General features: G+C 37.6%; 1 protein-coding gene across 2 annotated transcripts in view; it reads right to left on the bottom strand.

Moving 5' to 3' along the window:
• Positions 1-201: 201 nt before the first annotated feature.
• Positions 202-13404, bottom strand: part of Cltc (clathrin heavy chain) — a 64137-nt gene continuing 50934 nt past the window's right edge. Inside the window, exons 19-33 of one of the 2 annotated variants that reach the window (XM_013118344.3) lie at positions 12734-12879; positions 12308-12491; positions 11961-12153; positions 11002-11159; positions 10188-10352; positions 9954-10061; positions 9709-9876; positions 9465-9614; positions 9116-9247; positions 8922-9032; positions 8019-8189; positions 7580-7801; positions 6429-6449; positions 2707-2782; positions 202-1216 (exon numbers count right to left, since the gene is read on the bottom strand). In XM_013118344.3, the coding sequence (XP_012973798.1) occupies positions 1092-1216; positions 2707-2782; positions 6429-6449; positions 7580-7801; positions 8019-8189; positions 8922-9032; positions 9116-9247; positions 9465-9614; positions 9709-9876; positions 9954-10061; positions 10188-10352; positions 11002-11159; positions 11961-12153; positions 12308-12491; positions 12734-12879 (2130 nt within the window). In that variant the 3' untranslated portion in view covers positions 202-1091. The remainder of the gene's footprint in view (positions 1217-2706; positions 2783-6428; positions 6450-7579; positions 7802-8018; positions 8190-8921; positions 9033-9115; positions 9248-9464; positions 9615-9708; positions 9877-9953; positions 10062-10187; positions 10353-11001; positions 11160-11960; positions 12154-12307; positions 12492-12733; positions 12880-13404) is intronic. The other variant, XM_005076896.4, reaches the window with a different exon arrangement.

Below are 13404 nucleotides of genomic sequence, written 5' to 3' on the forward strand. Positions count from 1 at the left end.
GAGCCCACTGTTTCATTTAGTAACTGCCTTAAGATTGCTGCATATACTTTAACTATAGGTTTGCAAATGATTAATGCATGTCTGTTTCATAATTACCCTCTATGCCTCCCTGTAATGCTCTAGCAGTATTCAGTATGAAACTATGAAAACCACCATTCTTCTGGTTTGAGATGTATTTAATTAAAACTGCAATTCTACATGTTATTTCCACAGTCCAGTAATTTATTTTAAATTGGAGTATTTCAAATTCCACAAACAAAACTGAAGAACAACAATATTTTGTTTGAATTCTGTCTTCTGTACACTCAGTGATCTAAAACACCACAATATCCAACATACACAAACCTCAGGGAAGGGTTAGTAAATACATACATGTGGAATCATGGTGCTCTTTGTTCCTGAATGGAATGGTCCCACAGAAAAAGCACAGGATACAGCACAACATGAGGGCACCTGGTACACATGAAGTGAGCAAAACACACTAGCATTTTCTATATGCGCAATGGGGAAACCTGCATAGGTTAAAGGGCCTTTGATGCTCATTTAAAAATCAGGCAAGTTGTCTGTATGCATTTTTCAAATAATTTGGAGAGCGCCGTGATCCAATGCAGAATATGCTGATTAGTGTTGTCTTTGTTGGCAATGACAGTCTCGCATGGTCACATACCAGTATTTTCACTTTAGCTTTTCTTTGAATAAAAGATTTAAATGCATTTAGACAATACATACTGAAAGCTGTTTACATACACTAAATTTAAGAGATTCAATATTAGAGTTTCTTTAAACACTACAGAGTGCAAATCAGGTTCTTCACAATAGATTGAATAGTAAGCAGTTCTTCAAAGAATGAGGGGGAAGAAAAAAAAGCCCACATGAATACTATTCCCCTTTGAAAAGAAGTTCTAATGATGCGGAATGTGAAAATAAGGTTTTAATATAGGCGATCCAAGTCTATAGTTAGAAACAAAAAAGTAGTCCTTCATGAAATAAAGGTTACAAGAACACATTGCCTGTTTCCCCGTTTATAAACTGAGAAGTGGGTAGACGATGCTTCAGTATGAAAATAGGAGACTACAGCATCAGCTTCCATCTCACATGCTGTACCCAAAGCCAGGCTGTGGCTGCCCATATGGTGGTGCAGTGTAACCATAACCAAAAGGTGCCTGGGGAGGGACTGCCACACTGGGTCCTGCTGTTAGCATCAGCTGGGGCTGACCTAAAGGTGACAAAGAGGAAGAGAGTCTGTTAGCACCCAGGGTTAGCACTATTATCTTTTCCACTCTAGCAGCGCAATCACAATTCACTGAGTAAGTTGTGTGGGGCACTTTTGACTGTCCCAGTTTGGAATACAGTCTCACCCTGAGAAGGTTCCTGCCTAAAAAAAGCCAACGATGCAGAATTCAGGACCACAACATCCTATATTTAAAGCAGTAACACATGCACATTTGACATCATCAGGCCATACATTTGCCAACAAGCCTATCACATAATACACATTACTTTTAGTGACTAAAATTTTAGCACGGGATAACTTTACAAGTTGTTAAAGTTAATTTAAATCTCTGATTTTAAACATCTGGATGGTAATGAAACCTAACATGTTCTAGCAGATAATCCAGCGCTAATTTAGCGGCAGCAATAGAAGACACATTCAAATATGCACTAAATATGCAATGCATTAGGTATGAAAAGCATGGGAACATATATACCTTCTATCAAATACTTGCTGATGAAGCTGAAATAGTTGTTGACCACATAAAGAAAACATGACATGTAAAGAACTTTTAGAGAGAGAAACACAATGCCTCCCTAGCCCTCCAAATCATCTCCTGCTAGAATGTAAGCTTTCTTCCACCAGAACAGAGACTCCCTGTGTCCCCTTCTTGTAATACAACCAAAATTATCTTTACGAAGTGAGTTTTTTGGAAGTGATTTACCAAAGACTCACCTCGATTATCTTGAAAATTCTAACCCTAGTTCAACCTACTTAAAACGCCATGAATGCCCAGCAGTCTGTGGATGCCTAGTAAATAACAACTATCTTTTTTATTTCTTTCCTATTTCAAATACGTCAAACCTCATGTAACATTTTGTCTACCCAGTTTACCTATCATCATAATAATAGTAATGATAATGATGCCTATACTGTCCTTTTCCTTAGTTGCCTGAGACAAAATGGTCATAATTTTATACTTCTTTCCAAAAAACATCTGGCTATAAAGCTTTTAATCATTCAAACCACAGAGGCTAATATAAGGAAGACAAACTGCTTTGCCTGCGCTATCTGCAAAGTTCTCAAATGGAAACTCAAGCCTCATTTTCTGTCTTAGATCTAAGATTTAAATTGAGGATGCATCCTTTATGTAAAGCACACTGAAGACAGCCATGGCACATTGGTTCTTCTAAAAACCAAACCCACTGTTAGTTGATTCTTTCTTAGTGACTTAGGAGCAAACAGACCAGTCATTAATCAGGTAACAGGAAAACCTAGGCCATCTTTAATAACTATTTTTGAGATATTCTATGCATGGAAGATATTCTATGCATGGAAGATTATCAGAGTGGATAACATCAAAAAGCATTTTAAATGGTCCTCAGGAGAAAACAGTAATAGTTGGGAAGACTATCCCTTAATTCACCACATCATTTGCCCCTTTCAAATCTTACTACATTTGAGAGGGTCTAACTTAAAAAGAGACAGATTACCATAAACAATGGGCTGAGTCTCTGTAGCTTGTTCTTCTTCTTTTCTTAACGACTCCGAAGCATCTAATTTATCCACCTAGAGAAAAACACGTCATGTCAGTTAGAATCTCAAAAGCACTCCGAACTTAGGTTTATGGCAGAGAGTGGAAAAGCCTTAGTATGTTAAATTCTTTCAAAATAAAACAGACTGGCAAGAACATTCTCAGGCCCCGTCAAATTCAACAGCAATATTCATACTTCAGTAAGGGTGTTTTCAGCACTGTCATAATAACCCCTCAGGAAGGAGGGGTTTATAATGCATAAGAGCTCACGCCAGGCTAAGACTGGACATGCTGGGATGCAGCCTGAGCAAGGGAGAAAGTGAGAAGGAAGTGTATACACTATCAGAGGTGATAAGGAACTCATAACTATCAAGACTTCCTTCCCAGGGGGAATAGATTTGAAAAAAGTGAAATGAGTCTAAATGCTTGAGCAGGATCAGCAGCTTCCAACTAACACAGCTCCCGCTGAGGCTTATATTTTATAGACTGAAGCCTAAGTTCCAAGGAACTCCATTTTCAATCTTACTGTGTAACATCATTTTTCTTAGTTGCCTGAGACAAGATGCAAAGATTAATGGAACATGTCCCTAAAAAGTAATTAGGGTTACCTGACTTGGCTCCAACTTTAGAGGAAAGCTTTTACTTTTAATGAAGCCAAAGAAATAAATGGCTATGCTATACTAGCTAATCAAATTGGGAAGTATCACATAGTTATCAGTCCCAGTGTATGAGTGAAGGGCATGATGGCTACTACTCAGCTCTTTTAAGAGCTAGGTGGGGGCTTTGGCAAACCACTTCTTCAACCCATGTATTTCCTCCTCTAGAAAATGAGGCTAACATAACTTCATTCAGTAAGTCTGTAACACACACTGAGAAAAAACAGGATCCTGGCATTAGAGAATCTTCTGTACCATATACTCACATTGCCTTTACACTAGCCTATTATTTGTATTTTAAACTGTATTTAAAAATTGGCATCTGAGCCAGTTTTTCTCTACTACAAAACTTCAAATCTCAGTGTTCTATGTAGATCCATGGAAAAGTTGTAAAAACTAGATCTTCTGAAAATGCTAAAGCAGGACCTGTGTTCTACTGGAAACTTAAAATAATACTTTTGAGTGTACACACAGGCACCGAAGGTTAGGAAAGTATTATTTTGTAATTTTAAAAATTACATGTATTTACTGGGAGGCAGGGAAGACAAGCATATCCCATGATGTGCATGTGGAGGTCAGACAACAATCTGAAGAGTTGGTTTTCTCATTCTACCATGTAGGCCCCAGCGACAGAATCAAATTTCATGCTTGGCAGCAAATGTCTGTCCTAGCTGAGACAACTCAAGACAATGTTTTATACTTATACTAACTTCTCCATGTTAAAAGCAATTGGGTCTAATCCAGTCTTGTTAAAGGACTTTTGAGAACTAAGGTTGAGTAGTTTGTCTACCCTAGGAAAATGGGCTTGTTTTGCTTTAAGGTTTGTGTTTTTGTTTTGGCAGGGGAGGAAAAAGACAGTTTCATTGTGCATCCCTGGGTGGTGGTTTGCTTTTATATACTGTTTTCTTACTTTATAGCCTTTATGATCATGTTACAAATTATCCTAATATCAAATTAAAGACTACCATGGAATGTAAGGATCATACCCACTATTTGGCATTCAAATTTACAAGAAAAATTATTCATCTGTAGAATTTAAAGCACAGCTATGCCATCAAGATCATTTGGGGTTTGCTAACCTGGCTAATATGTGAGAATAGTTTACAAAAGTTATAGAGAAAACTTGGATGCCTGTACATAAATAATTTCTAAGATAAAGAAAAATGAAACCAAAAAACCCAGTACTGCAAAATACATCTCCAGACTTTCAAGGAAAAAAAAAAACAAAAAACAAAAAACCTCAAGTAAACAGACACGTATTGTTGAACACAGGTCTGCTTCAGAAACACATGGGAGACTAGAAGAGCCAGCATTATCCAAATGCCTAGTCATTGACATAGGCAAGGAGGGAAGAGGAAAAACACAAATTCCAGAGGAGAAACACCAACAGAGGCAACGGTGTCAGTGTTTTTATATAATGGGACAGCCTCAGGCACAGGAACATCCAATTTTTAATAGCCCAATTTAGATTGTACAAAAAAAGAAAAAGAAAAATCGGAGAAGGCTTTTATGAACATAAGCTTTTGTTAAGAGCTGTAACAAAAGTTTCTGATCCTTGGGTTTAAGAAGAAAAATTAAACACAATCATGCCACTGAAATCAGTTCCATTGACAATATGAAAATCAACTAAATTGTAAAAGGCTTTTCCACAAAGACTGCAATATGCTGCCGAGTAAAAGTTAACATGCAGTCAGTTATTTTGGTGTATGTGTGCATGAAAAAAAGGCAAAAGTACTGAAGCAAGAAGTGAGATCTGAAGATGACTGGTGCCATACAGGCTCAAGAAACACACACAGCCCACAGCAATGCTCTATGTTTCAGAGTAGTATGATGTAATTGCAATGACTTGTACATGCTTGATTTAAAACAACGCATAACATTACAGTTCAATTACCCGTTTTTCACACACACGCTTTCTAACTGTCTTGCTTACTAGCTGCTGAAGGGTCTCACACACAATGCATTTTACTCAGGTTTGCCCTAAGTTCCAGTGGTGACTCCAGTCTGATCAACAGAATCCCAAGGCATTGGCCCCACCCAAATTCATTTAAATTTAACACTCCTTTATTTCCCGACCCCTTTCTAGCCATAATTTTATAGCAAGCGTAAGTTTTAAAGTTTGCTTCATTTATACTGGGACAGAGACAAGCCAATGAAGGAAGCAGCAACCAAATGGTGCCTAAATTTGGCATTCTTGGATGATGAGGCAAGTAATCAACAAGAGAGCAAATTTTAGGTAGTTTCTAAGGCATGCCTTATGACAGATAGGTGTTAATATTGCCTTGTTATAAACATAAGCAATCCATGTTGCTTAGCAACAGTTACAGCAAGCTTGGCTGTCTCATGATTGAAAAGATTTTGGTTCCTCTTAAAAATGGACTAGCACCATGAGAACTGGACACCTGGAGAAACATGAGGAAAGTCTCTTCGGAAGCAGCTAGTATCTCTTGTATCTACTTTCAGCAAAAAAAATTAGTAAGAATCAAGAGATCAGAAACTGGATCACAGTCCTTCAATACCACAAAAAACCCAGGAAACAAACAAACAAAAAAGCCCCACAGAACTCCAAAAGCCTCTTAGGGCATGTACATACAGATATAAATTCAACAACTGTCAGGCAAGCTCACAAAATAAAAAAAGAAGATATTTTAATTTATTTCAAATATTAAGAGAATCCTACTATTGTCCAGATACCCTGACAGGGAAAAGAAATTTCCTGATAGTTTGGAATTAATATTGAAACTCACCATGCTCAGTTTTAATAATATATTAAAGAGAGACTGTGAACCAACTACTGATTAGCCTCCTGCCCTTCCTAAAGCCTATTAGCCGATTAGTAGCAAACATCTACTAATGTCCTACAGCTCTATTATAGTTATGTTTCAAGGGACTTGCAGAGGCTTAGTGAAAATTTATTGGGGGGGGGGAAGCAGCAGCAGCAGTGTAGAAAAGGAAGGAAAAAAATCATGCAAATTTCTTAGACTTAGTCCTCCAGACTTAAAGATGGAAAAGAATCAACTTTCACCTTTTCCTTTATTGCATCAACCTGCAAAGGAATTCAGAAGGTGCAGCTTAGAAAAAAATCAAATTCCATATTGAGCATAAAAAGGTAGAATCAGCAACAAAGGTTCAGGGGAGAAACATGTACCCACTAAAAAAGGTAGGAGCGGAGTGGAAGTAAAGGGCAACGGGAAGCAAAACTGAGAATCCTTTTAACTTTAAAGCTCACTGCAGAAGTATTTATGCTAAGTCAGTGTGAAAGGAAGCAGCTTAATGGCTAGTAATGGACAGCGCTTAGGTTAACAGCAGCCAGGTCTCAAAAGGTGGCATTATGCATAAGAAAAGAAGCTTGGCTCCCCTGTGGCTAAACTGTGGTAACTCTTTTAATCACACTGAACTGAACTTACATATAAAATATTATTCCCTTAAAAAAAATCTAAGTGCAACATGAGGTATGCAGGTAGGTGGTCCCCTAAGGAAAAAAATTTCCTATCCTGGGGTTTATTAGTAGTGTTTCCCCACTTGTACTCAGGAATGTTGAAGAGATCAGAAGTGAGACTTGATTTTGTTCTGACAAAATGGATCTTTTAATATCATTTAAATTTTCTATGCATAACAAAAATCTATTCTAACATCAAAAAGAGATGCTAAGACGAGCAGTAAATTTTATAAGGTGGCTGTATCCTCAGTTTATTTAATGTGTATTTAGGAAACATGGGTAATTGCAAATTTCCTATTGTATTTTTAAATTAGGTGTCTGATTATCAAAAAAAAAATCTGTGATGATTAGCAGGTTGTTAATACAATACAGCTTCCCCATGGGAAACAGGTAATGACATGAAGTCAGGAACCAAACAAAGGGAATCTATAGAAGTACATACGGAAATCCGAGTTAAAGGAATTGATTTTAAAATGCTATTTTAAAAGATCTCATTCAAATGTTAAAACAGATAGTGCTATTCACTTTAAGAATACAGAGGGTAAACAATGACAAGCTTGAGTTCCCTTCCTAGTCATGGCATCTGTCAGCTCTTAAGAAAAATTCTATATAATAGGAACATTTTATGATCAACTAAATAATTTATACTAGAAAAAAATAATGAAAACTAATATGCATGTAGAGTTGCATATATTCTCAAGATTATTAGTTTTGAATATACTTCTGAGAATCATTACCTTGGTCAAATATTCTTTCATGACCTGGATGAAATAGGGCATGGCAAAATCCATGATATTGTGCCTCCATGCCGTTTCCAGGACAACATCTGGTCTTAAAAGATCATAACAGGTAAAGAGACACGCTCCGAAGCACTCTCTTTTTTCTTCCTGCAAAAACCACTGTAGGAGTTCTTCAGCCAATTCTGTATCTTTAGATTCAGAGGCATACTGCATCGCGTCCTATTCAGAGAAACAATGAAGTTTAGAGGTTTACCCAAACATGCTGACTTAAACCAGCCCTGGAAGTTAAAAAACAAAACAAAACAAAACAAAAACCCACTGACTTAAAGACCACATTCACAAAAGGGAGTTACCCTACCAATTCTCACACCCACGAAAGTAACACTTGTAAGACACCATCTGAGTTGTTTGGACAGCCCACCCCCACTTTATCAACCTTGTAAAGGCTGTCTTTTTTGCACAGCTCTACGCTCTGTTTCCAGCGATTGTTGCCTTTGAAGAGATAAGCAGCAATTCTTCTGAATTCAATGAGTTCATGTTTTTCCAAACGCTGAGCAAGTGAGATATTGTCAAAGTTGTCATAAGCATCTATTGATGTTCGCAGAGCCTTAAGAGACAAAGCCATTCAAAAGTCAACTAAAGGCTTTCACTTTAACATTTTTCACAATTCATTTTGATGGAAACAATTAGATGAAAGCATAAAATATACCAAGACAGATTCAAGCATCAAACTACAAAAGTTGTAACCTATGTTCAGATGTCAATCTTCTTCATCTGCTTCTAAAACAATAAATAAAATCCTCAAATGTACTGCACAGTTTTCTTAAAGTGCAATCTCCTCCCAGGTTTCTGGTATTGATACTAACTTGACCAGCTATGAAGCTGGGAGAATATGTAATATGGACAACAACTTGTGCTGTCAGGAAACTATTCATAAAATTACATGATATTCAGCCTTACAGACTAGACTCTGAACCTAAAGGAAATCATGCTGACCCAGAAGTCTGAGTCTGAGGCAAGCCTGCACTGCATGCACTACTAGGCAAGTTCCAGTCAGGCATACAATTAAGTGAAAGAAAAAAAATGTCAATTAGCTTAACTTAGACAGTTTCTATTTATGTGCTATCTTTTACAAAAGCAAATTTAAAAGACAAATACTAAAATATTACACAAGAAAATAGTTAGGTTTACTTACTAAGAAGTAAGTTTTATGGACTAACTGAAAAAGCCTACGCACCCACATGCCTGCTTTATTAAGGATAACAGTAGCTTTCACTATAGAATCTGGTTAAAGGCAACTTTAAACCTAATCAGATTTACAAAAATCCAAAGGTTTTACCTGGTAATCTTCTTCTGTAATAAAGAGGTTGTTCAGTGATTCATTCACAGATTTGTTGTTGTGGTTCTGAACTGAGCGTAAATATGGTTTCACCAGTGGTAGCTGTTTAACCTTTAAAATAAAGTTTGTTAGAAAGGTAGCCATGGTTGAAGGTCTATGAATCTTCACTATGAAGTTCGGTTTAAAATGGTTACCTTGCTGAAATAATTGACTGCACGAGTGTGATCCAACCGTGGAGACAGCACCATGAGCAAGTCATTTAACAACAAAGGCTTGAATTCTAAGTAGAACTGGATTGCTCTGTAGTACAGTTCCACATTGGCCACCTAAAATAGGAGAAACCCATGCATTAGAAGCCAGTTCCGCCAGCCTGGTCTACAGACCAAGTGCCAGGATAGGTTCCAAAGCTACACAGAGAAACCCTGTCTCGAAAAACAAAACAAACAAACAAAAAAAAACAAACAAACAAACAAAAAAACCCCCGCAATTCCTTCCCAATGAGCCTTGTCCTTCCACAGCCCATACCCCTGAGGGTATGCATACCTTGGTGATGATGTCTTTGAACTGCCCTTCCTTCCATGCATCAGTGGGATGGTTCATCATGGTGATTATGGCATTATCATACTCTTCATACTTGTCATACAGGAACACCAGCTCTGCCCAAAGGTGGGCTTGTTCTGCAGCTCTCAGCACCTGTGTAACAAAGACCAGTCGTGTAAGATGCAAGCCCGACTCCTGCTATTAGCCTAAATGATTAGAGCTGCCTCATAGTGGTGAGGATTGTTACCTTAGGAATATTCACTCTTGACCAGAACAACTCCAGGTGTTCCCTCATTTTCTGTGGCTTGAATTTAGAATACAAAATGGCTAGTTCGGTAAACATTCCCATGTGAGCTCGCTCTAGTCCCAAGGCTGCCTCCAACATGGTGATGAGTTCTTCAAAATATCCACGATCCTAAATAAGGGAAATGTGCAATTAGAAGATAGAATATCTATACAAAGGTCTCAATTCATATAAAGGTCTGGTGTTACCTGATAGTAGTTAATAAGTTCCTCTAATTCATCTGCATGTACTACAATATGAAGTCCACACATTTGAGCCAGACGGAACTCTTTCCCATCTACACAGGCAAAGCAGACCTACAATAAAAATTTTCCAATATGAGAATCCAAATATAAATGCAGACAGTTATGTCACCTCAACAGTACAAACAGAATTTTCAAACAAAATCTCAAGTCATCATTCAAACTTAGATTTAAGATTACCTCCTTCCATGTCCGAGTACTATTAGCTTTTCTAGCACCATCAACTGCTGCCTGATATTCACCAAGGTGAACAAGGGTAGATGCCAAGCGTCCGAAGTTAGAAACATTATTGTACAACAGCTTAGCAGCATCATACATTTTTTCATCATAACAACGGTCACCAACCTAGGAGGAAAAGGTAATCCATTATCAGTAAAATACAGGTCTCAGCTCAATCCTTTTTTCAGGTTCGTATCTTTACACTGAGGAACAGATAGGGACAGTTGCATATGTTGTAATCCAGCACCCAAGAAGTTGAGGCAGAAGCACCCCAGGTTTAAGGCCACCTGAGAGATTCCATCTCCAAAATTACAAACAAAATGAACAAATACACACACTCTCTGCCTCTCCTAAGGATAATTTAATTTCTTAGCACTAACATGTTGACTCTTCCAAAATGATAAAGATGCTCAATCACTGAGTTTTACATGTGTTTAAAACGTGGGGTCAGTGAGATAATTCAGTTGGAAAGGTGCTTGCCTTGCAAATGTTAGGACCTGGTTCAATACCCACCCCCGCCACCCACATAAACAGCCAAATATGATGATATGCACTGATGAGCTGACAGATCAGTCCTTTAAACACGCTGGCCAGCTGGTCTAAATTACTTTTTGACACCCAACCCAACAAGAAACTCTGTTTTTTTGTTTTTGTTTGTTTTTCTAAAGCAGACAGTACCTGAAGGGTGAAAACAGAGCTTGTCCTCTGGCCTTTGCATGGACCTACGTACAAGCATCCCACCAAACATACACACACATTTAAAATGGAAACCCACTTGCTGAATATGAGCATTATTTGGCCCATTGATGAACTCTTCTAATTCTGCAAGGCGATTTGTTTTAGCCAGTGCAAATATCAATTCTGTTTCCACATAGGATTCTCGAGCCTTCTTTCGGGCCATCTGCAAATACTTCACCAGTTCTTCCCAGTTTCCTAAATAGACAAATAAGCCCATAGATTAACATCCTTATTTTATATCTCAAACAAATATATAAGATCTGCTATTAGCACCCTCCCCTTGCCAATTATAATTATTTTTTGAGAGTGTATCATGCTATGTTTATGCTTGCTGGCCAGCTGGCGCAAATTGTTTACTGATACCCAGACCAACAAGAGACCTTTCTTTCTTTCTTTCTTTCTTTCTTTCTTTCTTTCTTTCTTTCTTTCTTTCTTTCTTTCTTTCTTTCTTTCTCTTTTTAAAAGTGGATAATGCCTAAAGGGGGAAAACAGAGCTTGTCCTCTGGCCTTTACATGCACCTACACACAGGCATCCCACCTAACACATACACACACAATTATGATTATTATGATGATGATGATGCCCAGGCTGTTCATGAACTTAAGGCCTCCTGCCTCAACTTCCCAAATGCACATCACTTCACCAGCTTAACTCCCTTTACAAAGAAATAGCACACAGAATAACATATAAAGATGGATACACCTGAAAGTATAAAAATTCCATTATATTTTTGTATCATTATTCATTCAAGGAATATTTGATACCTTCCCCACACACTTCCTTTAAGTTACACATTACAGTTCTATCAGGATTTTATCAGACCTATTAAATTCACACAATACAGTCAGTCTTTGGTCGGATCAAGATGCTGGGTTGAAAGGTTTCATAAGTAATCAAGAATCATCTAACATCTACACAACTAAATGTTGAGATATCCAAATGCTTAGCTTAGTAATTTTCTAAGGTCTCAAAGGCATAAAGATTAGAAGTCATACCACTAGTATTGGCAGCCTGAACAACTTCCATGTAGGATGAAGGATCATCTGCTTTGATGTATGAATCAATGGCTTCCTTCACCATTCCTTTCTGCAACTGAGCTTTTGCAAGTTGACTCCAAACAGCAGGCTCATTGCAGCGTTCAGCAAACTCATATGCACGATCCAGGTTTCCAATATGTTCAATTAAGACCTGAGGAACATTTTTGAATTGGTGTTACAGTAAAATGGATCTTACACATTTACACTGATAGCATTTTATGATTATTCTACTTTGATAGCAATCTATGTATACCATAAAGTAATGCATCAAGTCATTACTTTAATTTATCTAATTTCAAGATTACCTGAACTGCTGAAGTATTGACATCAAACTTCCGGAAAATAGCAAATGCTTCTTCAAACAGCTCATTGCTGATGGCAATATTGGCAATATCTGGAGCATCATAATTATCCAGGCGGTTAATATACTCCATAACACGTGTTCGGTCAGCCTTAATTGCAGTGAGGATGAGGAGGTTTTGCAGATTCCTTTAGAAAGCAAGACATTCAACCACAATGTTCATAAAGCGTATCAGTGATAAGGAATAAACACTGTGACACTAGAGGGTTATTTGTCTCAGGGGAAAGTGTAAGAACACGTAAGAGTATTAGGAGAGTAACAATTCAGAAGACTGCCTCTAATCTTTATCTTCTGTTCCTTCCCCAAAGTGGTTAGCTACAATGAAAGACTGAGCAGAAAGCTGGTACAATCATCTGCCAGCGTACCGTACCTGTGTTCACTGAATACAGAGTTATCAAGGACAATTTTCTCCAGCAGTTCAATGAGTTCATTAGGAAGATCTGCTGTCATAAAAGCCTTCACAGTTACTGACACCTCTTCTGGGTCCTGAGTTTCAGACAAGGCTGTCTGTACAACCTACAGATGATATACAGGGAACCGTTACGAAAAATCAAGGTATTTTCAAGAAGACATGGCCTAGTAAGGATAGGTTACATAACTTCTTATTAGAAAACCTCAAACAGGAGAAAAACGATCTCTAACTTACTACTAATCTTTGTACAAAAATAAACATGAACGTACATTAATAATTACGTTAACGTTAGCAATTATGTAATTTTTACTTTCTCCTCATAAAACACTGTCCATAACAACACTTACCACTATTACTTTAATGGCTTCCTAGTTTCAAATCCCTAGATGCAGATTATAAAATGAACAGCCCTGGTTTTGGCTACTTTCATATGCCCAGACGTCATGACAACTGCAGGAAACTTTCTATCTACTTGAGACTGTGCCTTGGAAATGCTTCCTAGGGCTAGTGAAAAACTCGGAGGTAGTAATCTATACTTCAAAAAGTGCTGTACCTCTCTATCAGAAGAATTTAAGAATTGTTATAATAATGAGCAATAACCAGCACTTTAAACTTGAGATTGCAATATT

This window comes from Mesocricetus auratus, unplaced genomic scaffold, assembly GCF_017639785.1.
Source record: "Mesocricetus auratus isolate SY011 unplaced genomic scaffold, BCM_Maur_2.0 Super-Scaffold_100007, whole genome shotgun sequence".
NCBI classification, from domain to species: Eukaryota; Metazoa; Chordata; class Mammalia; order Rodentia; family Cricetidae; genus Mesocricetus; species Mesocricetus auratus.